Source organism: Camelus dromedarius, chromosome 14, assembly GCF_036321535.1.
Source record: "Camelus dromedarius isolate mCamDro1 chromosome 14, mCamDro1.pat, whole genome shotgun sequence".
NCBI lineage: Eukaryota > Metazoa > Chordata > Mammalia > Artiodactyla > Camelidae > Camelus > Camelus dromedarius.
In genome coordinates, this window is record NC_087449.1 from 25,227,108 (window position 1) to 25,254,102 (window position 26,995).

The following is a 26,995-nucleotide window of genomic DNA, read 5'->3' on the forward strand; positions in this document are numbered from 1 at the left end:
GGGGGGGGCTGACTTCTTTGACAGTGGCTGGGTGTGAAGAAGGGAAGAAGGGAGTGGCTGGGTTAACAGAAACAGCAGTTTACAATTCCAAATTCCTGGAATTAAGGTGCATATCAGGTTAAAATTCCTTGCCAAAGATTGATGGTGACTGAGGTGCCTTGCCTGGTTCTGGAGGGGGGCGGCAGGCGTAGGGAGTTGGTATTGCTCCCTATCCCAGGTACATCCCGTGGCGAGCCTTAGTTTCAGCTTGGCTGTGGCTTTTTGATGACACAGGGTCTAGTTCCTCAAGCTCACAGCATTAGAATCAGTTACACACTTTGCTATCTGATTTTGAGCAACAATTCAAAACTAAGCCATCCTCAGAAATATTATCTTTTAAGGGCGGGCAGGGTATAGCTCAGTGGTAGCGTGTGTGTTTGGTATGCACAAGGTCCTGGGTTCAATCCCCAGTACCTCCATTAGAAATAAATAAATAAACCTAATTATTCCCCCCTAGAAAGAAACATTTTTTAAAGGCATTACTGATTGAAACCACTAGTCACCAGCATAAGTGCCTAATTTCAGACCACCTCCATAGATGGGTCAAGAGGTTTATTGCTACTATTTATTTATGTAGTGCTTGCTATGAGCCAAGCACAAGACTAAGGCTTCGACTTGGGTTTACTCATTATTGTGCTTTGAAACCCCCTCACTCCCTTTCTAACTGAAGAAATAACTTGGAAAAAGTCACATGGCTACTGAGTCAGGATTCAGACTCTGGCATTGTGATGCCAAGACTCACCTTCTGGACTCTTATACCGGCTCCTTTGTGAAGGATCTTTTCTAATGCCTGAAAACATAGCTGGCAATGAACATGAGACAGCCATTAATGGATTCCAGATTTTAACAGGACACCAGAAAACCTTGTGAAAAGTTGGATTTTTTTTTTTCCTATTAAGGAACAAAATAACTGTTGAAAAAACAAAATCAGAATCAGAAATTAAACTTTTTTTTGTATATAATAAAACTCCACTTGCTCCTTGGCAGCTACATTTATTTAGAATCTTTGGAAACATCTTAAGCACACAAACATTCAGCAGTTTTCTCTCTCCTGGTTGACTTCTCTCTCATGCTAACTCTAGTGATATCATTACTATGCTTAAACGGCCCAAATGACGAGGCTATAACAATCTATGTGGCGATGAGAAAATGACTCCTGTCACAAATTCCCATCTTCTGTCCTCTTAGCTTGTTGGTAAGTTCTGATGAAAAAAAAATGTTTTTGGGAAGTCAGTTAATTATTAGTCATGCAAGCAGAGACAGGGCCAGTTAGGAGAAGCACTAGTTTTATCAATTTACTGCAGCAAGGAGTATAAAGCATTACAATTCCTTTATCAATAGACTTTTAGTAGCACGTCCCAAAAGGATAGTGTGTAAATAAACACAACAATGATTTATTATTTCAAAATGTGCATTTAATGGCCATTCCATCCAATCAAGCAGAATCACATTTCAAATGTGTGTCTGTATATATATCTAGATATCTAGATACCTACACATTTTTTTTTAAGGTGCATTCTCAAGTTTTATTTGGGCTTCATTTCTTCTTGGCTGCTTGAGGTGTTCTTGCAGATACAATTAACATAGAATGTTCTGAGTCTGACAGGATCTCATGCATTGAAAGATAAGATCTAACAACACTGCGTATCTTGGGATACATTAGAAATTTCAAAAGCCATGTGTGATTTCAGAAAACTTAATACCAGTCATGAAAGAGATTTTCAACATAAAATTTAGGCACTCTTATACTTTGGAATAACCACAAAATATTCCAACAAGAGTTAATGCACTTTGTGATTACATCTATTCCAAGATAGTTCTCAATTAAAATCTATACTTATTAAATAACATTTTAAATTAGAGCCCATTACATTTCGATAATTGTGTGAACCACCTGCAGCACTGTGTTTCAGTTAAATAACGCTGAACTACTTCTAGGACTAATCCTGGTACTCTATCTTTTGTGGCATTTTTTACATAAGAACCTATAACATTCACTTGTAAGCATCTCCCTCTTTTTCCTGCAATACCTGGATAAGAATGCTCCCAACCGACTTTAAAGGTATTCCTGTATTTTCTGCTGTAGTTGCTTTCTTAGCATGCAAACTTCAGGAAACAGGAGGTTCCCTGGAGAACAGGAAACATTAGCCAAGGAGCCTTCACTGATTCCCAGGCTCAGTTCATTTGCTCAGTCACTTTGTGGCTGAGCGTGTTGCTCCATCTATGTTCCTACAGTCTGTGCTGCTGGACTGACCGGTACGGAGCCAAGAGGAGGGGTACTCAAATTTGTCACTGTACTTTGCACAAGGCTAAGGCCACCCGGACCTCGGCTGACTTTATGCAAAACTTGCTGATCTCTGCAGTGTGGTTCTGGGGCTTCTACCTCCTCATGTGCATCCTGAGGGGTGGGGATGACGTCTGCCTACGGAGATGCCTTAACTCTAGATGACCTTCCCAGACTTGAGCATAATTTAGCATTGTTAGAATTCAGAACATGGATGCTAATTGTTCCCACTGAGAATAAGGTGCATTTGCTCAGTGGTATGCATTTATGTAGCTAAGAAAACAATTAGAAAGCCGTTCAGAATTTTTAAATTACAGTCTGCAAATTGACTCATCATAATCACCAATGACTAGCTTATAAAGATCTATGCAGAGAAATGAATTTGAGACTTACTTGATGGTAAGTCGTACAGAAGAGAGCACAGTAATTTCCCACAGGAGAATTTGGTATTTCATCATGGGGCTCACTGGTAAGTTAATTACACCGCTAATGTTTTCTGGCGTATTTGAAGAGACAATTAGCAAAAGTAAATCATGAGTGAGATGACAAGTTGCTTAACATTTGTTTCTGTTCATCAGATGAGCTCCGAGGATGCTGCTCAGCCTTTGTATGAGTAGGGATGGGAGAAGGACACAAGGAATGAGAGGCTGTTAACTTCAGCTCAGCAAATATAATCAGAACCACTTACTACCAGTTGACAGACATTGATGTTAAATGCAAAACGGGTAAGACTCATTCAGCTGTTAGAAATTAACCTCAACAAGAGGTGACAGATGCTGGGAAATATTAGATTGCTGACTTGGGAAATTGACATGAAACTTGGGCCATGTCTCCTGTGCGGAGAGGGTAAGTCGGTAAGAATGAAGGTGGATTTTAGTTGAGGCTGTTTTTCATCCTCTTTCAGAACTTCGTCTTCCTATGGATATTCTACAGCATCTATCTTGTGTTCAGGGCCCAAGGCTCATGACAGCACAGTTAAGACTACAGTCCCTCTCTGGCGTTTTAGAATGGCCACAGCTTGCTCATGAGTAACACCTTCCAGAGTCTCGCCATTAACAGCTAAAATCTGATCACCTCGCTTCAATTGGCCGTCATCTGCAGCTGCTCCCTATAAACAAGAAACATTCCAGTTTAATCCAGGGTGATGCAATTACTATTCATATAACATAAATACTATGATGTGCATATTAAAAGAATAATCTTATAAACTACCAGTTAAAGTCATTTCTAGGTAATGTTTTTAAATTAAGAAGATTAAGAAAAATGTAGGATATGTTACTTGAATAATGGTTGTATAATAACCGTAATTATGCATTGTTTACATAACATACTAGTAGAAATGTAGTGACATTCCCATTTCTTTTAATCAAGTAGGACCTTATTTCAATATTCAGCACTCAATGGAATCTGAATGTCATATCATGTCATATTCATGAATATGCAACAAACAAAGGCAGAACTGAATCTGGTGTTAGTTTTGTTGTCAACACCATCATTATATAGGGCTCCCATTGTATGATAAAGCTAGCAGCACTGTGGTAATTCGTCAAAAAGTAACTGTAGCCTCTAAATGGGTAAACTGTATGGTATGTGAATTATATCTCAATAAAGCTGTTCTATATATAAATACACAAAAGTGGAGCATCTCTAAAATTGTGCAATATCTTATTCAAAAGCTTCAACTTTATCTTTGATCCAACTAAACAGGTTTCTAAATGACTACTTTCATCACATACTCAGTCATGCATGGCTCCTCAGAATGGCACAAAGCAAGTGAAACTTGGGCTTTTTTTTTCATTTTTTTAAGCTGAGTATCTAAAAATGCCATGATATTACTGGATATACTTTGGACAGCTAAGGAAAGGAAAAATCTAGAAAATGATTCACAGGAAGCTTTTTCTATCTGTCAGGGTAACTGTGAGAATCCCTTGAAAAGTTAGTGCCAAAAAGAGTCCTCTGAATGACGTCAGGCTACTGGGGAAATTAATCAAGGCCCACAGGCACCTGGCCCCAGACTGACTCACACAGGAGCCAAGCCAAGAGGTACTAACGCTCCAGAGACCTGTGTCCCGCACACAGTGTGGAGGTCCTGAGTGGTGGGTGAATTATCTAGAATTTCAAAACCACGAAAAGGGTGGAATTCATGTATAGACGTGTGAAAAAGAGTACTCACAGCCAGGACTACACTGGGGGGAAAATACCAAGATTAAGTAATTTGCAGCTTTATTCAAATCTTTTTTTTTCTTTTAAGAAAGTTGTTCACTGCACTAAAGACAGGATTAAACAACTAACTCTAATGAATAAAATCAGAATGGCTTGGCTACCTTGATTTTTAATACATTTTACAGACTGAGATTTAAGGGTTTCAGGAAACCTCAGATACCTATGTAACTAGTTTTTTTAAAAGGACATTAAGGTCAAGTTTTTATTTTCACTAATGCAAAAAAAGATGATTTTGCAACTTTCTAAGATGCGCACACCATCTCAGGCATTGCCTTGCTTCCTTGATAATTACACTGACCCGCATCTCCTCTCCTGCTTTATCAGTGTGGCGTTCGTGCACTAAACAAAGGGAAGGAAGAAACAAGGGGCCCCCAGACAGACCTCCATCTAGCTGGGGAGCGTGGCCTTACCCACGTGCCGTGTCCCAGCTTGGTCACTTCACCTTCCCTGATGCTGCAAAACAGGCTCCGTTCTCCACCTGTCGGCCTGTTCTAAGGACGAAGTGTCTGGCACACAGTATTAACTCAACAATGGTGGTAGTGTAATCAGCTGAAACTCGAATGATGATCAAACTCATGTGTTCAGATTTCACAGGCTCCAAAACACTGCTCCCTCACTTTCCAGGGCTGTTGAAGTCTTTAGGCCAATTTCTTGTTGGTTTTTGGTAAAATCTGGCTGCTGAAGGGACTAAGACCTAAAGTTGGCTGTGATTTTGAAGGTTCCAGCCTGTTACACAGATCGACTAAGTCTCACAAATCCTACACCCCTGAAGTGCCTGTGAGGCTTCCTATTTCTGGAGGGGAAAAAAGACCTGGATGGGCCAAATGAATCACTTCTTAGTTGAGCAAGAGAACAATTAAAAGATGCTCAGGACACCAAAAAGGTCACATAATAATCCACACCTTGTGGACATCTGAGATCCAGAAACCTGCATCAGAGATAAATGTTTTAAAGGATATATATTCACTGTTTAAAAAAAAAAAAAAAGGAAAACATGTAGCTATAGTTCTTAGATCTTCAAAATGCCTACGGGGGAAATCTTTAGCTTAGCGTCAGAATTTGCTGTAGAAAGACTTCACCATTAAAAGAACTCCTTTGCTAGTTTTTGGTTTACTGATTTCTCTACAGAAAACTTATACATTATGATACAACTGGTTCACTCTAACAAATAAAAAGAGAGAAAAAGTCATCAAAGTCTTCTTATAATAAACTATGGAACTATGTGAATAACAATGACAATTATCTGCATTGGAATATTCTTTTATTGAGACTGGACTATCTAAGTCACTAGCTAGGACTTTGGAAATTTTCTCTTTTTCTATTCAGAGTTTTTCATTTTTCAGGTGTGCCTCACGTTACCAAGAAGGTCCAGTCCTTAAAAAATAAAACATACCAAGGGTACTCAATATTTACTACCATGGTACTACCTACAAAGGTGCTTCCTAAATGAGCACTTTCAGTGTTGAAGGGGACCTTCGAAAAGGGCATACTGTGTGCGCCTCAGTCCATTCATTATTCCCACTACTCTCGTCCCACTGTGATTTGATGGTAGTTTCTTTTCAAAAATCTGCCAGCAACGTGTGCTCTGGTGACCTGAGAGACCGAGCCTGGCTGGTCCCACCAGTGTCTGTGACTGTGTAGGTGGGGACAGCGGCTGCAGCCTGCTCAACTCTGGGCCCCAGGGCAAAAGGCCTTAGAAGCTACCCAGTCCTCTCTCTGGACCCTAGCGGATCTACCCACAGTTATCAAGTGAGCTGGTGATTCCACACATTCTGGAGGGGCTTCCCAGAAGCAAAGGCAGGCAGGCAGAGCTTGGTAAAAGGTGGGGGTTCACTTTGCAGCCTTTCCACTGTCCTTATCTACAGAGCTGGCTCTTTTAAATGCAAAGTATAACAATGCCCCCTCCCCTACAAAGAATCATCACAGCTACTTACGATGTTATCTTAGGAGAAAGAGGGTCTGTAAGCAGTTTATCCACCGTGGGAACTATTAGACTGGGGCAGCACTGTTATCCAGAAAGTTTCTGATCTGCCTTCCCTCTCCCCTTTTGTCTATCACCAGGTTAACAGATGTGTGTTTGGGAATAACATTTCTCCTTAGGCACCCCAGCAAGATGGAAACAGATACATAAATCTGCAGCTGTCTAATGTGTGCCAAAAGCAAGTGCCAAATGACTTCAGGATTATGTCAGGTCACGATTAGGCCCAATTAACAGATGATAAGATCTGCAAGGTAAAAGCAAACTTGTACGCAGTGTATCACATAGCTTTCTAAAAAGAGAAAGAAGCTATTTCTTTTGAAGACCTTTATTTCCTTAGGGAAATAAAGCACTAGGAGGCAATCAGATCAATTAATAAACAAATGATTAATAACCAAATGATATTAAAAAGTTGTAATATCAATGCTAAATAATTTTCAGAGATTTAGAAAGTTTATAATAGATTTAAATTCCAGCTTTAATGATGAAATCAAAAGCTTATCTAAGATCCATCTAAAGGCAGCAGTAAGAAATGTACACCATGACCAGTGTACTAAGCAGGAGGAACTAGAATATTTACTTCCTGAAAAACACCATTATCCAGTCTTAGTCTAACTCATGGGCTGATTCTGCAAGTACTTGGCAGACTATTGGAAGAGAGAAATTACCTTCAGCTAAAGCGTCCTGAGGTTTTGGTGATGGGCAGTCAAGGATGCTGCACTGATCTGTGGCTGGTACAAAGCTTTATGCCATAGCCCTCTGCTGTCTTTTCTTAAAGGAGAAAGTCCAATATTTGTGCCAGCCCAGGAGAATACTTCCAGGGCCAAAGCTCTTCCTAAGAGTGTGGTATGCTCCTAATACTGGTTGCTGAAGAAGACACTCTCTAAAATCTGTTGACATCTACTTTTGTAATAGGGTCCAAAGAAATTTACATTTCCTGTGATTCCACTATTATAAAAGAACTCTTTGTTCACTCGTCTGGTGCGGGAATTTTCTGTAAGATGAAAATGAAATAAGCATGCATGCACGTATTTAAGGTTTAGCCCAAAGAAGAGCAAAGCAAAGCACTTAAAAAAAAAAATCTCACCTAGGTTTCATTAAAAAAAAAAAAAAAAAAAAGAAAAAATAAGTACAATAAAAAGGAAAAAAATACCTTTGCAAATATAGTCTTGACATAAATTGGCAGGTCTCCATGGGGACTTCCATAACCCCCTACAATACTAAACCCCAATCCTTCAGAGCCTTTCTCCAAAGTAATAATCTTAGGTGGAGGTGTTCTGAAAACACAATGCACGCTGTTTAATTCAAGAATAGATATTGAGAGGGAATTTCATTTTCATGGAAGAACACAGATTTGAGAGAGACTTTCATACTGCGAAACAATGAAGGTCAGTTTATCCGATCAAACTGTCAAGAGACCAATCTAGAAACTTATTTTTAAATTACCCATTTCATGCCAATATTCTTGATGTTTTAGGGGTTTCTCTTTGATAAAAACCCACTGTTTTTTAACTAAAAATAAAGTCATGATGCTGAAGTTGTCAAAGCACCCTTCTATTTGCTTAGTTTTTAACTTTTAAACTTACTGTTTAAAGCTGAACAGAACTGTCTGTACACCCTTGAAGAATGTGCATGGAGCTGGAGGGGGCATCACCCGAGCTTGCGGTACACCGCAGTCTGCAGGTGGACTTCCGAACAGAACAGGTGACAGCTGCCCGAGAGCTCTGTCCGCGGCCGCTCTTGTTCTGCTGGAATATCCTCACGGCTCCTGATCCCTCACTTGCTCTGAGGGTAGGAACTCATTCTTCAAAACGCACTCCATCTCCAACGTGATGCTTTCCTAACTCCCCTGGAAGCATTAGCTTCAGCCTTCTCTGTGCTCCCTTTGCACTTGGTCCAGATTTCCACATGGCATTTGTCATATTGTATCATGGTTCCTAAACCCTCTTTCTCCTCTATCAGACTATGAACTCCTTAAGTTTTTGTCCTCTGAGCATTCCCAGCACCAAGCACGGTGCCTGTCGTAACTTCAGCATCATGACTGTGTAAATGAGAACTGAAAGCCAGGAGAGAGGAGAGAAACCAAGGTGAAGCAAAATGGATGAAGACAATCTGTTCCAAATGTATCATTTTGATTTTCAAAGCTTCGTCCAGTGTGGAAGTCATCTCTCTCAGAAACAACATGGCTGAAAGTTAAATTACCCGTGTGGGCTTAAGTAGTTAAAGCTAAGCAACTAATGCCAATTTCTTATTCCCAAATGTGGCTGTCTGAAGGGTAAAACCTGGAGGAACTCTGGTACCCCTGACCCTTCGTCTTACTTGCAGGAAGCTCATATGCGTATCCTGGCAGGGTCACCTGTCTTGCGGCAGCATGCATGTCCGAGAGGCAGAGCCATCTGATATAAGCTCGGCCATTTGCGCATTTAGAGAAATTTGCAAAACTGGGGTATGAGCAACCTTTGAATATGCTGTTCTGTCTGACTAGAATATTCTTCCCCCTCTGCCTCCTTAATTTCGCCCGGCTTATTTTAGGCTTGATTCAGCCGGTTTACACTGATACCAGTTGTTTGCTGATGTACCTACTGGCTGTTTATAGCAAGCATCCACAGTACTTGCCGAATGTCTATGCTATGTTTCAAATGCCACTCCTGCTTTTTCCAATACTTTAAAACTCAAGTATGAGTGCCTCTCCCGGATTGAGTTATGCCTCTCTTCCGTGGTTTCACAGGGCCCTGTGCTTATTTCTCTCTCTTACTGAACTTAGCTCTCCTACACTTATCAACTCTTTTATAGCCATGAATCTATGGATGTGTTTTTCCAATTCTCTGGCAGTTTCATGAGGACTGGGGCAGTGCCTTTCCCTACGTTTCTAAGTTTGAATCCTCAGGACCCAGCACTTGTGCAGCGTCTAGCCTTAGGAAGGCACTCGATAAATATCTGCTGAAATAATGATGAATTACCCTCTACGGCTGAATGGAGTGACGTCATGGATAAGGCTCTGCCTTTCATTACTTTGTGGCCTTACAAGCACTCTCTGTGATAGCCCACTGGCTAGACATGAACTTGATTCATGTCTCCTCTTTCAAACATAGTCCCCATTTCTAAGGATACTGAAGTGGGAACCTCGATGTCCAAAACCACTGTTTTAGAGCTACCCTCTGGGGGCCACCAAATCATTAGAGACCTTCATAATTGTGCCTAATCACACTCAGAGCCGTGTTTTCTGGGGGAGGGGAGGAATGCAGCTCCACTCAACTGGCAACATGAGATGGAGTTTGCCTCCATTTATCTCACACTTTATTAGTCTTAATTTACTTTCATATGGAAGACTGGTTAAAAAAAAATCTCCAAATGTTAACAGTGGTTGGATTATAAATAATTTTAAAATTCTTTTATACTAATGGTTCCCAGCCTGCCAGGAGCTGTGGAAAGGACCCAAGATGGCAAGGTAGCTCTGTATTTCCATGGACACATCCAAGTATGCTAAGTGTACACTATGCTTCACATAGGATCATGATTTTTTTTTTTTTGAAAAGAAAAGGCCACTGTAGCTTGAAAATGTTATATTTCCATTTACTTTTCACATTTTAATAGCATGCACTCATTACTTTCATAATGAGAAAAAGTAAAATGAGCCTAGTTTAATACTCTTTCCTCCAGAAAAACAAACTCAAGGCTGTCATGTAAATTCACGAATTACCAGGAATATGTTGGGCATGGCTATGATCATCAGATCCTTCCAATAAACCATTCAGATGAGTCAGCAAACATTTATTGAGTGTCTGCTAGCGACCAGGCACTGGTGGGACTGAGAAGACTAACTCTGGGCAGCCTTTCTCAAAGCGTGGTCCTCAGCTCATCTGCAGCATTTCCCTGGAGAACGCGCTGCAGACCACCGACTCAGAATCTCTGAGAATGGGGCCAAAGGAATCAGCATTTAAAAATATGCTCTTTAGATTATTCTTTTGGACATCCTAGTTTGAGAAGCACTGTTTTAATGAGCAACCTTAACTGCAATGACTGGTTTTAATCAAGAATGCCAGCAAGTGTGACAAGAAGATTTAACCTCAGAACACGATTTTAGCTTAGGAAACTGAGGAAACCTGGTTTCTTGCATAATAAAGCAGTGTGCACCTGGGCTGTAACTCTGCGGTTTCTTCCAGGCACCGGTCAAGGTGGCCAGATGCAGTGTGTGCGGGCCCTGCGGCAACAGTCTGTTAACAAAGCCTTGTGAGAAGCAGGGAAACCCTGGTGCTTTCCTGGAGATTCTCTGGGAATTAGAAAAGGTAATGTGCACTTTCCCATTCCTCTCCTGTAGAGAGCACACTCTACGATCTGGAAAAGGTCTCACTGAGCTTTGCCCACACACCTGAGAGGCACCCTGCGTCTAGAATACTCACTCCGTGTCTTCTGAATGGTGCTCAGCAGTGGGCGAACCAAGGTGGTAGCCCGTGGACATGTTCTCAAGCTGAGTGGCTATGGCGCTTATGTTGGTGTCTGCTACAACCTGGGGGAGAAGTCAGAACAAGACAGTCCGTTACAAGTCGGGGAGCATTAGAGAAACCATACTATAACCAGCGGTCAGTTCTCAGTCTCATCTTATTTAACTGACCTGCAGCATTTGACACAATGGATTATTCTTTCTCTTAAACTATTTCCTTCATTTGATTTTCATGACACTATGCTTTACTAGCTTTCTTTCTCCCTTCTGGCCATTCCTTCAGATCTCCCAAACTTCTGTTGGAGTGCCCCAGGCTCACTCCTTGAGCTTCTTATCTTTCCATCTCAACACCCCCTTAGTTGTCTCCTTATGAATTTAAATATCAGCTGTGTAATGCTAATTCCTGACTCTCCAGCACCACCTCTTTCTTAACTCTAGACCTATATATCCAATCACCAATTTGACAGCCCTCATGAGATGTCCAGCAGGTATCTCAAACCTAACATGTTCAGCACTGAGCCACTCCCCTGCCTCCACCTTTGCTCCCTAGCCTTCCTCATCTCAGGTAATGCAACTTCATTCTTTAGGTTTCAGCAAATACCCTGGTGCTATCCTTCGCTATTCTTTCATAACCCAAATTCAATCCTCATAACATTCTGTTGGTCTTTCTACAAAACCATCTCTTGCGTGGAGTTTTACAATAGCCTCCCCACTTGGGTCTACAGCAGCTAGAATGGTCCTGTTGCAATATACTCTTCTGCTTAAAATTGTCCAAAAGAAATCTGGGCTCCTCTGGATCACATGCTAAAGTTCTTACGATGACCTCTAAGACCATCTGTAGATGATCTGCCCAGTTAGGTCTCTGCCCTCATCTCCTAACATTCTCCTCTGTTTTCACTCTGTTCCTGCCACGCTGGCCTCCTGGCTGTTCCTCTAACATGCCAGAGACATCTCCATCTCGGTGCCTTGCAACATTCTGCCTGGAATGCTGGGCATTCATAATCTGCAGGGTGAGCGCCTTCACTTCCCTCAGCTCTTTACTGTAAAGTCACCTTCCTTGGCTACTCTACTTAAAATTTCCACACCAACACCTCAGCCTAACATTTCATATTGTTCAAAAAGAAACAACAGGGCCCTGGCACAAAAACCGACACACAGATCAGTGGTAGAGAACAGAAAGCCCAGAAGTGAACCCATGTACTTATGATCAATTAATCTACTACAATGGAGGCAAAATACACAATGGAGAAGAGATAGCATCTTCAATAAGCGGTGTTGGGGAAACTGGACCGGTACATGGAAAAGAATGAAATTAGAACATTCTTCATACCATATACAAAAACTCAAAATGGGCTAAAGACCTAAATGTAAGACTAGAAATCACAAAACTCCTAGAAAAAAACATAAGCAGTACACTCTTTGACATCAGTCTTAGCAATGTTTTTTTTAGATCTGTCTCCTCAGGCAAGGAAAACAAAAGCAAAAATAAACAAATGGAAAATAAAGTTAAAAGTTTTTGCACAGCGAGGGAAACCATCAACAAAACAAAACAAAAAAACCTACTAAATGGGAAAAGATATTTGCAAGTGATACATCTGATAAGGGGTTAATACCCAAAATATATAAAAACTCATATAACTCAATATCAAAAAAAAAAACCCACCTGAATAAAACATGGGCAGGAGACCTGAATAGATATTTTTCCAAAGAAGACATACAGATGGCCACAGGCATAAGAAAAGATGCTCAAAATCACTAATTACCAGAGAAAAGCAAATCAAAACCACGAGATATCACCTCACACCTGTCAGAATGGCTATTGTTAAAAAGATCACAAATAATAAATTGGCAAGGATGTGGAGAAAAGGGAACCTCAGTACACTGTTGGTGGAAATGTAAATTGGTGCAAAATGGAAAACAGTATGGAACATTAAATGTCCATCATGAGATGAATGGATAAAGAAGATATGGTATATATACACAACAGAATATATATATATAAAAGAAATTTTGCCATTTGCAACAGATGGATCTGGAGGGTATTGTGCTTAGTGAAGTAAGTCAGACAGAGAAAAACAAATACTGTATGCTTTCACTTATATATGGGATCTAAAAATTAAAACAAATGAATATAGCAAAACAGAAACACACTCATAGATACAGAGAACAAACTAGCGGTTACCAGTGGGGAGAGGGGTGGAGAAAGGGGCAAGATAAGGAAGGGGTTAAGATACAAATTACTAGATATAAAATAAATAAGATACAAAGAGGTAATGCACGGCACAGGGAGTATGGCCAATGTTATATAGTAACTTCAAATGAAGTGTACTCTATAAAAACACTGAAGCACTATGTTGTACATCTGAAAGCAATTTAACATTGTAAATCAAATACACTTCAATTAAACAATTAATTAAAAAGAAAGAAAGAAAAGAAACAGGCCCCAAAAGGAGTCATATATGCTGAGCTCCACCAGGACTTAATACCTAACCTAACCTAACTGCTGTTCAGCCCCTCCTAGGAGTGGAATTTTAAACCAATCAGTCGGGAAGGTCTCCATCAGCACTAGTGAGGTGATCTGCTTGATGAGACTCCCTGCCTTCCCCTAAGGGGCCGTGACCTTGCCTGAAATAACCCACTCTTTCAACTTCCTCCTCGCCCTCCTTCTCCCTATAAAAGCCTTCCACCTAGACCGGCTCCTTGGAGCACCACTCTACTTGCCCACTTCCTGCATCACTGAATAAAGCCAAAAAGCTCTTCAAACTTATTCAGTTGGATTTTGTTTAACAATATTTCCCTTGCCTGTTTTATGTTTCCTTCTTACTACCATTAATATCTGGTTAATTGTATATATTTTACCTTATTTATCTTATCACTTCATATTAGAATGTGAGGGTATGAAGTTTGCCTGTTTTATTCACTACTGCATCCCCCTTGTGTAGAACGTGTCTGGCATATAGTGGGTGTTCAATTAATATTTAGTGGATGAAAGAAAGAATATCTCTGACTCCCTACGATTTGCTTTTCAGATGGTCCAAAACGAAAGTATAGAATAACGATGTTTAAACATTCACTTATATTTCTATTCTGCAAAAAATGTTCCAAAGCATTAAGAAATATGGCTGCAGCTCTAGTACACAGAATGAAGTTCCGTTTTTGCCGTTTAAATGACACTGTGCTTGAGTCTCAGCTTCCTCATCTCTTAAATGGGAATCATAAAAAGGCTTGTCGGCTTATCCTGGAGTTGTCTTCCACCTCAACAAGTTATCAGAGCTTCTTTCTCAAGAATTCCTGGGCTACCCCTGCTTCTGACGATCGGTTCTAGGTTATAACAGTGCACAAGTACCAGGGGGAGGGTATAGCTCAAGTGGTAGAGCTCATGCTTAGCAAGCACGAAGTCCTGGGTTCAATCCCCAGTACCTCCTCTAAAAATAAGCAATAAAACCTAGTTACCTCCCCCTTGCTAAATACATAAATAAGTAAATAACAATAAATTAGTTTTAAAAAACCCCAAAAACTATGAACAAGTACCAAGTGAAGGGTCTTAGCGTGACGACAGTGCAAAAGAGTGTGATTTGATTGCAGTTTCAGAATAAGCCAACAGAGGATGAGACTGCCTAAATAGGTAACTTAGTTACATCTGTTTGTAGAGTACTTAGAACAAGGAAAGCCACAGGCCAGCCTGAGTCCCAGCCCTGGCTGGATCAGAACACATTTTGGATGAAGCATCCTATTTGGGGAGAAAACACTGCTATGCATAAGTTACAGATTCTTCTGGAAATACTATCATGTAAAGAATGAATGAATTGGGGAAATATTTAGGATAAGATACAAAGAGGAAAATGACATTCTCCCCTCCACTTACCACTAGTTTTTTTTTTTTTTTCTCTCTCCTCCCCAACAAGTGTAGTGGAGTCATCTTTGCATGTGACCTATGTGACCTATGTAATCCTATCTACTCTTAGCCCACACCATCTTCAAAAGCCCGCTCCATTCCAGCTGCCATCCCTATTGCCCAGCCCAGACGTCATGACCCACTCTCTGGCTTTCCTCCGGCAGCTGGGGCCCACTCCCCACTTGCACACTCACATCTTAGCATATGTATTCCCACAGCTTTCGATTCCAACATGCTGATGACTCCCAGCTTAGTCTGTTACATCCAACTGCCAACTCAAGAGCTGGATTTTAATATCTCAAAACCTTTATTAAAATTAACACAACCAAATTCAAACTCTTGATCCAACAACCAAATCCCTTCAATTCATTTTCCCTTTAGTTTTCGTCTTCTTAGTAGATGGCACGTTCAGCTGCCTAATTAGAAACCCACTAGGCATGTTATTGAAAGTACTCCATTGCTGGCTGGTGGCCGTCCAACTGGAAAGGAAGCTAAGATGCTGACAACATTGGTGCGTATTCTGAATATCAAATTAATACCCCCTCTCTCACCTGCCATGTGTAATCTACCACCAAAACCTCTGGATTCTACCTCCCAAATACTTCTCAGATCTGTTTACTTTCCATCTCTATGGTGACCCTCCTAATTTAATCCATCATCAACTGCCTTTTAACTGGAATTCCCCCTCACTTTCTAATCTCTCTTCTATACAACAGCCAGTTATCTTTTTAAACATAAAATGGATAGGGTCCCTCCCCTACTTAAAAGCTTTTAGTGGTCTCTCTTTGCACCTGGAATAAAACTAAGACTCCCTAATTATATACACAAATCTCCTTCCCTAGCCTACCCCTCTAATCCCATCTATATCCTCCACTCCATCCCACATTCTGCAGTTCTCTGCTTGGAATTACCCCTCTGCTGCCAAGCTGGTAGGCCTGGCATCAGCTTAAAAGCCACTTCCATTACACAAGCCTTCTTTGACTACTTGCGTTTAATTTCTCCTGTTTTCCTCTCCGTAGCACTCTGAGTATTTCTCACAAGTTATCATGATACATACTTGTGTGACTGTTAACTGTCTTTCCCACCCAGCCAAGGATTCATGGGGATAAGGACAGCTCTCAATGTGAAGGTCCCAGCACACAACTGCCTAATGAGTATCTGTAGAAGGAATAAGTGAATGAACCCAAAACCTTCCTAAGGAAAAGGGTGTATGGGGTTCAAGTTTCTGAATTTCCACAGAACAGAGTGAGACTGATAGAAGTTATAAGGAGACTGGTTTTGAGTCTTTTAAGAAAAAAAGATAAAAATCTAATAATTAAGGCAGTTACAGAATGGAATGGCTCAGTTTGTTAGGACGTGAGCACCCCTACTCAAAGAGAGACTCGAAACCTGTCGATTCAGGATGTAGTGACATGTACTCTCTCAGCTGACCGTGAGCCAGACCATTCGTCATGGAGCTGAGGAAGAAAGTCAAGGATACCTTCAAAAGCTGATATTTGATGGCAACCAGCTCCTTTCCTTCCTGCCTCATTTATTCAACATATAACAGCACCATGGTACTGAATATAAACTGGGCACTTTATCTCTGCTAAGCACCCTTCTGTGTCCCTACAGAGGTAGCTACTATTATTACTCGCATATTGCAGACAGAGGAACCTGGAGCAGAGAGGCTAAGTAACTTCCCAAAGTCAGCTACAGAGCGAAGGATTCATATCCATGTCATTTTCACTCTAGAATCCTGTGCTTTTAATGGTAAATGGTGTTGGCAATCACCTGGTGAGAGGGTACCGACCTGGTCTTGGACCCCTACACCAGGTATCATGCCTCACACCACATATAATGAAGTACAGTCTAGACGTGGAGCCGGGAAGAAAGAGAGGCAGAAGGTCAAACAAGCAGATGTAGGTAGAGCGGGAGATCTTCATGGCGTGCGCTTGGCAAAAGACGGGGTGGGGGGGAAGCACCCCTCCCCCCACCCCCCCCGGTCTACAGGGAGAGGGCTCGGGGTGTGGAAGGTAGACACCCCATGGATGTTCTAGGAGGAAAGCTTTTTAACTTTTAGAAAGAGAATAAACCTTCAGGAGTCCATGGAATCATCCATATAAACTGTGAAGCCAAAGTCATGGTTCTAATTGGGTAAATTTTAAGTATTTCTCTAGCTAGAAAATCTAAAAACATTCTACAGCACCATCTTACAGAAAAACTCACATCGCTGTAAAATCTGAAGGTCTCTTGCTCATCCCCAACTCTGGAATAAAATGGGCCTCCCAACAACTGACAATATTAAATCCTAGGGACGCACCTATGATCCCTGGGGCTGACCAGGCTCCTGCCTATTTTGTAGGAGTGGATCACAAGGGACTGGGTGGAAATGTGAAGGATTTTCTCTGATAGGTTGGTCTTTTGCAGGAAAACAAGGAGACAAACCCATCACCCCCAGGATGACTTTACAGCCTCAAGGCATTTGCACCAACCATCCTGTCTCAGAGTTGATTGGTCTTTCCAGGGACTGACTGGTGAAAGGAGATAATCTGATCTCTGAAGGGTGTGTGTGCTCAGCTGGGTACAAGTTCGAGGAGAGAAGTCATGGTCTGTGAGTCTCGGCTCGACCCTGAATGAAGTGCTCTCCGCCCAGCAACACCAGGGACTACCGCATGGAGGTAAGGCTGGGACAGGTTTATTTCTGTGTTTGAGGAAGAGGGAAGTCAAACAAGCTAATGGGAAGTTGGTTCATTTTTTTTTTTTTAAGTAGATCTTGAACTCCTGGGTACAAACTTCTGTGGCAGGTTCTGAGGACAGGGATGGGAGCGGAGGACACCAGGGGAAACGCATGTGTTCCCTGCCCTCCAACAAGCAGGAGTGCCACTGCCGTCCTGCAGTGTGGGAGGCAGATGTGAACACATGCCATTCTAAGTGGAGAGAGGAGAGGGAATCAGCAGGGTTTCCTGGGTAAGGAAGAGAGGTTTTGAGGTCCTTAAATGATGGGTACTAACGTCTGTGCAACTTGAAAGTGTCATTTATCAAGAGCTGTGGGGTCTGGAGTCCTTGGACCCAGCTAGGGCCAGCTCCAACTGGATCCTAGCCTATGGCCTGGCTTTTCACATTACTCAGAGTGGTTCTTTGAGGTGGGTACCTAGAAATGGAACTGCTGGGTGATGGGTACACACACGGCAAATTAACTGCTCTTCCTAAGCTGCCACGTGGCTGTACCGGTTTAGACTCTCACCAGACACTTAACGGAAGTACTTTGTTTTCTCACATCTCCCCAATCTTGTTATGATCAAACATTTAATAAGTGCCTACCTGAGCAGAGGGGAGCCGCTGACCCAAAGGAAGAGAAAGAGGAAATCTGTCTACCTGAGGAGAGGGAGGACAATGGCTTAAAGGAAGAGGAAGAGGAAATCTCTCTGCCTGAGGAAAGGGAAGACACTGCTTTGGAGGAGGAAGAGGAGGAAGAGGATGAGACTTTTGAAATGAAGGATGGAGAAGCCTTATCCTTCAAGCCTAAGGAACAGACAGAGACCTTTGAAGCAGTGGAAGAACCAATAAGCATGTTTCCCCCTCCAAATGTGGTTCCTCCTCCCAATGCAATTTCCCCTCACTCAGTGTTCCCCCCTCCAACAGAACTCACCCCTCACTCTGTGTTTCCCCCTCCAACAGAACTCACCCCTCACTCAGTGTTTCCCGCTCCAACAGAACTCACCCCTCACTCTGTGTTTCCCGCTCCTACAGAACTCACCCCTCACTCTGTGTTTCCCCCTCCAAATGAATTTCCCCCTCCAAGAGAGTTTCTCCTTCAATATTTATTTCCTTAAATTTTGTCTCCTCCTCAAACTTTTACTGTAGGAAGGTATCTGTTCTGATATGCTCTCTCTTGCTTTGGCTCCTTGTAGCATTTAATAATTTACGTTAAAAGCAAGACTAAATTCAATCAGAACTGTATGTTCTATACTAGGACCATGTATGTTGGTTTTCTAACTGAGTAATAAAGCATAGGTCTTTATTGCACAGACCCCAGGATGAGTACTTTACTTAAGGACAGTTTGGGGGATCATGTTTCGAAGAATTGAAAAATCAAAAAATGTTCCAGATAAGTAGGACATTACAATGTATAAAAGCTTAAACAATTTGCTTAGAACTTTCCTGCCCTGCTGATCCTATAAAGGAATCAGATTAACCTTTAGATTTGTTGGGACCCCAATCTTGTAGTACAAACCACAAACTCAGCACTTGTGCCCGGTCTGCATCCGAGATCCGTAGTGCCGATACGCTTCAAACAGACAGGGAGGTTGTCTAGTTATAATGATCCCTGAGATAGTTAGCATCTTAAGACGAGGGTAAGTTAAAACAAACAATCAAAAAAAAAAGCTTGCTTTGTGGGGAGGGAAATAGCTCAGTGGTAGTTAGCAAGCACGAAGTCCTGGACTTAATCCCCTGCACCACCATTAAAAAAAAAAAAAAAAGCTTGCCATATTTCATGCCTGGCATTTGGTGTAATTTAATGAAGTAGAAAGCACATCTGCTTAATGTTTTTATTTAGAACCTTGTGACACTGATTCTAGTGACATCAGAATATATTGATTTTAATGCGTCTGCTTTAATAATATAACGGTCTGAAGTGTCAAATGTTTTAAGTTTGGAGTAAAATAAGAATAGGGAGAGTGACCTAGCCATGTCACCATCACCTCAGCTGTCACCTGGAAAACCACTGCACTTCGGGGTTTTAAAAGGAATTTTATCATCCTCTGACTTCAAGACTAAGTTATTATAATGAAAGTAATAAAATTTCATTTATTTAATGCTTAACATTTGCAATCCACCTTTTTTATTAAATGTTAAGCCACATCTAAGCCTCACAGAAATCTTGGAAGAAAGGAGCTACGACTCCTATTTAGAGGAAACTGAAGAGTTAGTGGATTCAAAATGGACACCTTTCTGATCCTAAAGCCTACATGTCCTACAGGACTTACGCTAGGTCTTTGCTTCAAATTCCAAACCATTAGTTCTTTTTTACTGAAGCTTATCACCCCCTTCCTGGCATCACTTGGCTTTCTATCCATCATGAACCCCAGATCAGCTGGTCGTCCCCCCGGCTATGTAATAGAACCACCAGAGAAGCTTGGAAATATACCAATGTTCAAGCTGCATCCCAGACCACTAAAATCCATGGGGTGAGATGCAGGAACTGGTACTAGAGTTGGTGATTTTTACTGGGCAAGCAAGGTTAAGAACTATCCACCCGTATCTTGAACTGCTTGCTGTGCACCCTCTACCGCACACTTTTCAGTTCCCAATCCACCTTTCCCCTCTGCTGCAGTTTTCCTGGGCCAAACTGATAACTGTGCTGATTTGTTCTCTGTAAGTTCATGTCCTTGAATGTGATCAGCATGGATCAGCAACCCACTCAGAGCGACCAGCACCTACTAGGCATGCTCTGGGCCAGGCCTTAGGCTAGAGGAGCAGACACTGTCCCAGCTTTGGATAAATTCATAGTCTAGGGGGAAACTCACCCTCTATTATTGGTTGGAGAGTTTGTAAACAAAGAGTTTTACAAGATTTATAAAGAGGGGTGGGGTGAGATGGGAACTCAAGGCATAGAGAGCAGCATGTGCAAACCTTTGCTCATCCCTAAAGGATGCACTCGTCCAGTGGGCCACAGGTTGGCCTGTGAACCGGCAGCAGCAGCAACACCTGGGAGCTTGATATTAATGGAGATTCTTGGATCCTCCCCAGCCCTACAGAATCAGAAGCTCTGCGGGTGGGACCCAGTAGCTGTGTTTGTTTAACAAGCCCTCCAGGTGATTCTACAGCATGCTGAGGTTTGAGAAGCACTTCTCTCAGATGTCAAAATCTTTATTCATTCTTAGAAAATAATCATTCCAGAAGGGAAGCCATCAGACTCAAACTCCCCTGAAAAACTTCTTTTTTCAGAGGTAACATCCTCTCCATCTTGCTTCTATCTCCTTTGCTCCCCACTACCCACTTGTTCTCCGGTGACTTGCCACCAACTTTGAAAGAAAGAAATCAATTCCTTTAAAGATGGTCGGTGATTTTTCTGCCTGCTGTAGTGACTTTCCCACAGTTTTATTTACTTCTGCCTCATTGGTTAAGTGTGTTATTCTTAAAATTCTTTTCTCCTTCAGTGTCTAGGACCTGTATTCTTGACTCGTGGTTCTTTTCTATTTTATTTTTCTAGGATATTTCTTTCGTGTGCACATAATAAAAATTAAATAGTACAGTACATGATAAAAAATTCAACACTCTCACTCCCTAGAGACACAGTGAACTCTTCTTCAGTACTAGAGGCATAAGCTAAATAATATGCTTTATAAGCCTATTTTGAAATTTATCATCTTGATGACATCTACAGACACCGTATTCCAACAGATGAGAATTGAGCTTGCCAAAATCTTACACTCAACTTTTATATTTTTAGGTTCTACTTGTTTTCTCTGTTTCTTTAGATGTATTTAGAGCTTTGTAGTTGTTATAACAACTTCTGACCATCTCTTTTTTTATTTCAACTTTAAGATTTAACTCTCTTATATTTTCCTTTCCACAAACACATCCTAAACCCCCATGCTACTAATATTTTAATGCATCGTGATGTTTCATTCTATTGGTTTTATTATGACTTACAACGTTTATATAAATGCTATTCACACTAAGCCAACTACTATACTATGCTTAGATTTCTTTTTTTTTTTGTATAATTTTATTTTTCCAAATGTTAATAGTGATCTCATTTTAATTTTTATATGCTTATTAATAATTCAGCCCCACAACTTTCCAACTGATCTCAAACTTCCAATTCAGTTAAACATACAAGACAATCTATCTGTCCCTCTTCTCTCCTCTTTCATTCAGAGTCATCTCTCTTAGAGCCCTCTCTTTTCTGGCTGCTCCAATTTGGACAAGCTCGCTCTGCCTGCTATACTGCTGTTCTGGGACTTCCACGTTCCTCAGCATCGTGTCCACTGGCTTTTCTCTTTCTTACTTTCCTCTTGCTGGAGTACATTCTAACATAACTTTCTCAGAAATACATTGCTGAAAAAAAGTAAGATGTCATTTGTCTTATTCTTTTGTAAGTAGTTTATACTTTTCTCTTTGAGACTTTTAGAATTTAGTATACAGGTATTATTCTTTTATTTATTTGGTCACTGATTAATGGACCTCAGGCTAAATTTGTTTCATTTCTTTGTTATCTTTGTTTTTCTCTTTTCAACTCTTGGTTGTTGGGTATTAGATATCCTGAATTAATCTTGTGTCTTATTTCTTCTCTTCCATTTTTAATCTAAGGTTCACAAGGGAAGTCATTGTTTTCTCTATATTATCTTGATGAGCATGACACATCTCTCTCTCTCCTAACCAGTGGTTGGGCCCTCTTATATCATTTGTGTGTGTGTGTTCTGGAGGATGTCCTAAAAGGACTCTGTAGATAACCCTTAATTAATCTCCCAGACTTCAGACTCTCTGCTCCTGCTCTCCATACTTGCTGCTGACTCCAAGCCTTGATCCTCTGTCTTTCTCTCCACTGTTTTCATTCGTTTATTCAGCCAATATCTATGAATTATTATGTGCCAGGGAGTGGGGATATCAACCCCCTACACGCCTCAGCTGGCTTTATTTGCTTCCTATTTCCAGCACTGAAGTCTCCCTGAGCACTGGCAGCACATTTCCTCTGCCTGCTGGACATCTCCACCTGGACGCCTCAAAATACAACGTTCTCTTCTCCCAACAAGCTCCTCCTATATTCTCTAGTTTACTTAATGCTCCCTTGATCCACTTCCTGCTACACTCTAAAGTGTTTGGACCCTACAATTTCCTTTAGTGATAAAATCTCTGACAAGCTCTTTTCATCTTCTGTGTTCTCAAAGATGTGAAAACGAACACAATTTCTGGCAGAGGGTCTGGGTTACCTTTTTTTTATCCAAAAAAGGTTTTAAGGTAATTCATAGACAAAAGAGCTAAACCAGGCAAACTACAGAAGCAAATATAGTTGAGAACATCTTAATGACCCCTCATAGCAAATCAATCTCCACTGAACAATCTATACTTGAGAATAAGAAACCATCAGACTTTAAAGGCAGAAATATCTACTTCCTTACCACACCTAGTGATAGCAGTTTAAACTTTGGAGAGAAGCTTCCAGAAGTGCTGGTTGTCTCCCCTCCTCTTTTTCCCTTCTCCACCCTGCCGTCTGCTGACCCAGACCTTAACCTGTCCTGTGCAATCAGCAGCTGTTGTCTGCTTTGCATGTATACTGACAATAAGTCTTCTCCACATCATCAGACACAACTCTCTGACCTTCCCAACTACTCTGCCAATGGGCTGGCCCACCTGATAACAAAAATAAGTACCTACTGACAAGTCAGCTGTGGTAACTGTATTGCCGGTACCACTCCACACACACTGTTTTAATTAAAATAAATACACTATGTAACCAAAAGGTGTCTGATTCAGGATGTAAGAATTTCCTGGGTTTTGTGTCTAAAGACTTTGGCAGCACAAATGCTCATTACCCATAGTTGTGTAGTTCACAACTGTCAAAGTCCCAAAGGATTCTGCTAAGCTTTTAACAGCACCTGTTAGACAGTAACACCACCAACTAACGTGATTAATACAAGAGAACATTTTGAAGCCAAAAGTCATTTTCTTCTTAAAATGCAGGAATAGGAAAAATAAGGAATTCCTTCAAAAGTATGTTAATAGTGGCAATTTGGCTGAATGAAGTGTTAATTCACATGGGAGAGCAGGAGTTCATTTCCATTAAGGGCACTTTATAATAGCTAACGTTAGACTTTAACACTGTGTCTTCTCATTTCCTTGCGAAGACTGTGGAGCTGAACAAATTACACTGGTAGATAAAAATATCAATAATATCAGATTCTGCAAAGGGAAACCCCCCTTTTTTTCCTCGACATAGTTATCATTTGAAATAATTTCCTCATAAAATTCTGTTTATCTAATGGGTCCCAGCAGCTCTGCGATTGAAGAGTTGCACTAGAATGGCCTCTAGGGGTCAGCATAACTCGGAGGAAGAGCAAGGGCTGCAAACAAGGAAAAGCAAGGATTTGCAGGCTCTGAGGATGACTGAGGTGGGGACAGAGGGCGGAATGAGAGGTAACCACCTAAGTAAGTTTCCATTGAAGGTGAGGACAAGGTTCAGAGGGGAGCTGATTCTACAGATGGTCCACCTAGTGTTTTGGTTTGTGTTTACCAGAAGCTCAGGGACCTAGATCATTGAATGATGTGTTGCCTGTCACAAAACTCCCTTGAAACTACTGACAGTATCTTATGATTCCCTTCAGACATGCTGAAAGCCATTGACTTTTTTTTAATGTCTGTTTTGGCACTTTGGACTTAGACCTTTGAGATGTGTGAGTTTAGCAACACAAACTGGTCCTCCCCAAAGTAATGCTTTTTCAATTTGAACTTTTTAAAGGCTAGAATGACTGGACTGGAGTGGCTGGCTGCCCTCTCTAAGGTACTTATGGTAGGTTTTATTCTTTTCACCTATAAGCCATTTAATACTACTTCTGCAGAAGTATGGTGATTACAATCACACATTTTGGGGGGGATTCATTAACAAAACTCACTGCCAGGATGCTGCCTCTCACTCACTGCACAATATCAATCTCAGAGACGCTGGAAGTGCTGAAACATAAGGAGGGGTGATTAACAGCACACCTCGTTTTTACTTCCCGGTATGTCTCCCTGTGCCTCTGCACAATGCTCTTGGGGACCACAGCTGATAAATGATTGTCTGCCCGAGCTGATGACTACTAGGCAGTGAGAATTTAGCAGTATTGGCAACCATGCACGCTACAGGAGAAAGAGCATTGTTACTTTTCCTTCCTTTAAAAGGGGTGGAAGAAACAGCATTGGGGCAGTTCAGACACAGTTTTGGGGCTTAAGAAAAGAAATCATTTCCTATTCCTTGCAAATTTTGATTTACAAAGAACGCCAGAAGCTAAAAGCCTTGTTAATTTATCATGTGAAGCAAAGAGTAATTTTTCTCCCCTTGTTATGCTTTCATATAATCATGCTCACTGCCTGTATGGGTGGTATTAAAGAATTTCTGAATAAAAATAATAATTTCTTGCTTTCAACCTTCATAATTCACATCAGCAAGCACCCTGCTGGGCGGTGATGCCTCCTGCCAGTGACGCTCAATCTTTTCTGTGCGCCACTTATCTGCCTCTCGCAACTGCGCGTTCCATTGATCACAGTACCTGCAGGATAATGCGCCCGTAGGCGTTCTTCAGCAGATTAACCACGTCCGCGTGAGACAGCCCATCCAAAGGTTGCCCATTAATGCTGACAATCCGATCTCCAACCTGGAGGTACAAAAGTGGTAGAAAAATCACTATCATTAAGAAAAATTAAATTTGAGAAGAATGCTTAAAAAATTCTTTGTGAGTCATATTTCCCATTTGTGGCTATTGTGCAGATTCTGTGTTTCTACTGTGTGTGCATGTTCCAGAAGCATGAGGAATTTTTATGGCTTTCCCCAAATACAGACCAATCAGAGAAACAAGAAGGGGGTCAGATCTGAGTATTAAAAGGCCCGGCAGGCCACTTTTATACCTTGGTAATGGTGGTGCTGCATACATCTATTTGCCAGTAATAGCGGGGTGTACAAATTAACTGTTCAATAAAGCTCTAATGAGGAAGCCAAATATTTTCTGCTTTATTTTTCTTACCTAAGTTAAGATTAAGGGGTGATGGGGAAAAAAGATCATAAGAACGTTGATTCTTTTGGTGGAAGGAAGATTCTAAGGTCAAATCTCTCTTCAGGTAAAAATAATATGGGAGGCTTTGCAAATGAGCAATAATTTCTTATTTCATTGAGAAGCTTTGATACAAACAATATTTTATATGTCCAGGGACATAATGAATTTCAGGCATAAACCCTCTCCAGTGCATTTTGCCCTCAGCATGGGTCTCTGAAGGCTTTTGGAATTCCAATTTTAAAGAGTGCCCCTGGCTGCCATGTCCCCTCCCGCCCCAACCCACCCCACCCCACCCTGTGGGCCTTCACCACCCTCTCTGTTTACTTTAAGCTTCTGTGTACGTGCAGCCACACCGCTGGCCTGAATCATGGCAATAAATATTGGGATATCTCCTAAGGGACTCCCTTTTCCTCCAGCAATACTGATTCCAAGGGCATCACTGAGCTCCTAAAAAAGAAGGGAAACAATGATTATCTGTTAATAAAGAGTCACAACATGATTGCCTCCAGGTTGCTGTTGAACAAAATCCCTCCATGATGCTGGAGACCAAGGAACACAGGAGTTAACTGCAACGCCTTTGCAGTCAGAAAGACCTTTGTTTCAGCTCTTAATTTGCTGGAGGGTCTTGAAGAAGTGCCTTAACCTCTTAAAGCTTCCATCTCTAAGCATAAAGTGGTTAGAAAACCACCCAGCTCACAGTGCTGAGGATGGCACACAGCAAGGGCTCAGTAAAAGGCAACAGTGGGAGTGAAAAATAAAACCCAACCCTATGCTACTGCTCAGTTTAGTGGCCAATTTCGATGCAGACTTGGCAAGTATGTCCTCATATGGTGTTTACGATTCCATCGCCGAGCATATCATGCTCTTCTGGGTGTGAACAAACACACTTGGCTCTGAAAGAGCTGCAGAACTGCGTCAGGACAAAGGGTCTTTGAGGACACCCACTGCGGTGACTACAGAGAGAAGCTAATATGCGACTGACTATGTTCCGAGATTATTAGGTGAGACAGTTCGGTTTGCTCTGAGCCTGGTAAACAGATCCTGGCCTCAGTCCAGGTTTCCCCCATATTTATATCACAGGGTTAATATTTTAAAAATCGCTAAAAGAACAAATGACAGGTTCCACTTTCAGCATGGTGGCATGCACACCCTATAGCATCTCTCTCCCGCTGATTAAAATGAAGACCTCTTGTCAAAACCCTAAGAACAACTACCCGAGGCTTCTGAAAAGTAAAGAAACGCAAACAAATTGCGGTGGAGCCAGAACTTGGAGAAACAACAGCAGGCGGTGTACTTCCCAGTTGTTTTCCTGGCAGCTCTGTCCTCAAGGCGAGAGACCCAGTCAAGGAGCCATAAAGGTGGTGCAGACTGCTAAAACTTGGATGTTCACACCCATCTT

General features: G+C 41.4%; 2 protein-coding genes and 1 non-coding gene across 6 annotated transcripts in view; 2 read left to right on the forward strand and 1 right to left on the reverse strand.

Annotated features, from left to right (window-relative positions):
- Positions 1-383: 383 nt before the first annotated feature.
- TRNAT-GGU (transfer RNA threonine (anticodon GGU)) lies at positions 384-458 on the forward strand. Its single transcript has one exon. It is a non-coding gene; the product is annotated as a tRNA-Thr (tRNA).
- Positions 459-1,432: 974 nt separating this feature from the next.
- The window catches only part of PATJ (PATJ crumbs cell polarity complex component), a 291,022-nt gene continuing 265,459 nt past the window's right edge, over positions 1,433-26,995 (reverse strand). For 3 of the 4 annotated variants that reach the window (XM_064493517.1, XM_031465257.2, XM_064493518.1), the window contains 5 exons: positions 25,921-26,043; positions 25,096-25,200; positions 10,925-11,031; positions 7,678-7,801; positions 1,433-3,431 (listed from right to left, as the gene is read on the reverse strand). In XM_064493517.1, the coding sequence (XP_064349587.1) occupies positions 3,285-3,431; positions 7,678-7,801; positions 10,925-11,031; positions 25,096-25,200; positions 25,921-26,043 (606 nt within the window). In that variant the 3' untranslated portion in view covers positions 1,433-3,284. The remainder of the gene's footprint in view (positions 3,432-7,677; positions 7,802-10,924; positions 11,032-25,095; positions 25,201-25,920; positions 26,044-26,995) is intronic. The other variant, XM_031465262.2, reaches the window with a different exon arrangement.
- LOC135322843 (fibrous sheath CABYR-binding protein-like) lies at positions 17,515-18,839 on the forward strand. The gene is made up of 2 exons (XM_064493346.1): positions 17,515-17,520; positions 18,079-18,839. The coding sequence occupies exons 1-2, from the start codon at positions 17,515-17,517 to the stop codon at positions 18,673-18,675; spliced, it is 603 nt and encodes a 200-aa protein (XP_064349416.1). The 3' UTR covers positions 18,676-18,839.